The 1,773-nt window shown below is 49.4% G+C and overlaps 1 protein-coding gene across 1 annotated transcript; it reads left to right on the top strand.

Annotated features, from left to right (window-relative positions):
- Positions 1 to 249: 249 nt before the first annotated feature.
- T310_3309 (uncharacterized protein) lies at positions 250 to 1,603 on the top strand (the record flags this gene model as incomplete). The annotated part of the gene is made up of 5 exons (XM_013473785.1): positions 250 to 342; positions 421 to 516; positions 733 to 912; positions 966 to 1,246; positions 1,315 to 1,603. 5 exons carry the CDS (start codon positions 250 to 252, stop codon positions 1,601 to 1,603), a joined length of 939 nt encoding a protein of 312 aa, XP_013329239.1.
- Between the last annotated feature and the right edge of the window lie 170 nt (positions 1,604 to 1,773).

The following is a 1,773-nucleotide window of genomic DNA, read 5'->3' as shown; positions in this document are numbered from 1 at the left end:
CCCCGGTATGCTATCTCTGCGGGGTACAGGTATCCCCCTTGTCCCTGCCAACTCAACAATGGCTATGCGACACTGAGAAGAGGTTGATAGAGGGGCTCTCCGCGGAGGAACTCTGCAATGTCAGCACGGCCATTGCCAACTGGACTGAGCCTATTGTCTTCCTCGCCGTTATTCGCTGTCCCTATAAGGCGGGGTAACTGAGTTAGCATACCATGTATATGCTTTACGGAGAATTATATTGATTGCAACATGAGAAAAGAGAGGTTCCGGGGTTTCCATCTGACGATATCGCCTATTTTTGCTCAAAAAGAGTGGGCCGAATGGTTGCAGTCAGAAAAAATGGTAAGATTTGGTCTACATCCATCCAGCATACCCTGCAAATTCTTTATCCTGTTGACTGATCGTAATCAATCTATGCAGTATACAGCACAGCTTATTGTACCACTGCCTCCATGTGCAAAAACTCTAACTCAAGACCCGGAAGTTGACCGTATCCTATGTATCCTCGGATCTGCAGTATGTATCCCGGCTGTGCCTCTGTTACCTACCTACCTACATACCTCATAACACTAGCTTGCGGAATTCCCCGCACCACCTACATACAGTAGTAGTCCCAAGTTTCGGAAGACTCTGTTCGAGAACAGGGTAATCCCATCCATCCATTCATCCATTATCAATCCATCCCTAGATAAGATACTATTAGGCGAATCGACTCATCCCTGAAATGAATAGGCGAGGCTGACATGCGGCAGAACTACTCAAGGCTCACTCTCCCCACAATTCAAACAACTTGATCACAGCGCAGTCAGGTGGAATGCATCGATATTACGAATCAAAGTGATCTACCACCATAGCATCATGACTCCCAATATTCCCGCCTTGACGTTGCGGGATGGAACCTCGATCCCAATGGTATTTGACCTGATTGTATTATCTACAAAAAGAACATGGACTAACTCCGCTAGATGGGATTCGGCACAGGAACAGCATGGTATAAGGACGACATGAACGGTTCTTTTGTGCCGGAGCTGGTTGAAATGGTGAAGAGTGCAATCCGTCAGGGATACCGACACGTTGATTGCGCCGAAGCCTACGGGACCGAGGCAGAAGTCGGAGTAGCTATCAAAGAATGCGGAGTCCCCCGCGAGGAGCTTTTCATCACGACAAAGGTCGTCGAGACCATTGACGATGTGCCCCGAGCCATCGACACCAGTCTGAAGAAGCTCCAGCTCGATTATGTTGATCTGTAGGTTCTCTGACAACGGGCACTGACATTGCACCCCCATTTCTTTTTTTCTAACAATGTGTGTGCAGCTATCTGATTCACAGTCCCTATTTTGCCCAAAATGACGCCGATCTGCAAACAGCCTGGAAGGCAATGGAGGAAGTGCAATGCTCAGGCAAGGCCAAAGCCATCGGCGTATCCAGCTTCCTTTGTCCTCATCTCGAAGCCATTCTCAAAGTAGCCACGATCAAGCCGCTCGTCAATCAGATCGAGTTCCACCCTTATCTGCAACGAGCCAACAACTACGTCCCGTGGCTGCAGAGCAAGGGATCGTGGTCCAGAGGATTTTCGGCCTGCGCCGATACGCATGCAAAGTAGCGGGCCTCTGGATGGGCCGCTGCCGCTATCGCAAAAGCATGGAGTCGAGCCGAGCGCCATCTTGTTCAGTGGCAGCTAGATCAAACATTATTTCGATCTCGACCTCAAAGATCCCAAGCAACTGCCACAGTACTTTGCAGCCTTGGACTTGGAATTGACAGAGGAGGAGA

Source organism: Rasamsonia emersonii, assembly GCF_000968595.1.
Source record: "Rasamsonia emersonii CBS 393.64 chromosome Unknown ctg1118621760063, whole genome shotgun sequence".
NCBI lineage: Eukaryota > Fungi > Ascomycota > Eurotiomycetes > Eurotiales > Trichocomaceae > Rasamsonia > Rasamsonia emersonii.
The sequence above is the reverse complement of the archived record's forward strand: the minus strand, read 5'-3'. Positions and strand labels throughout refer to the sequence as shown.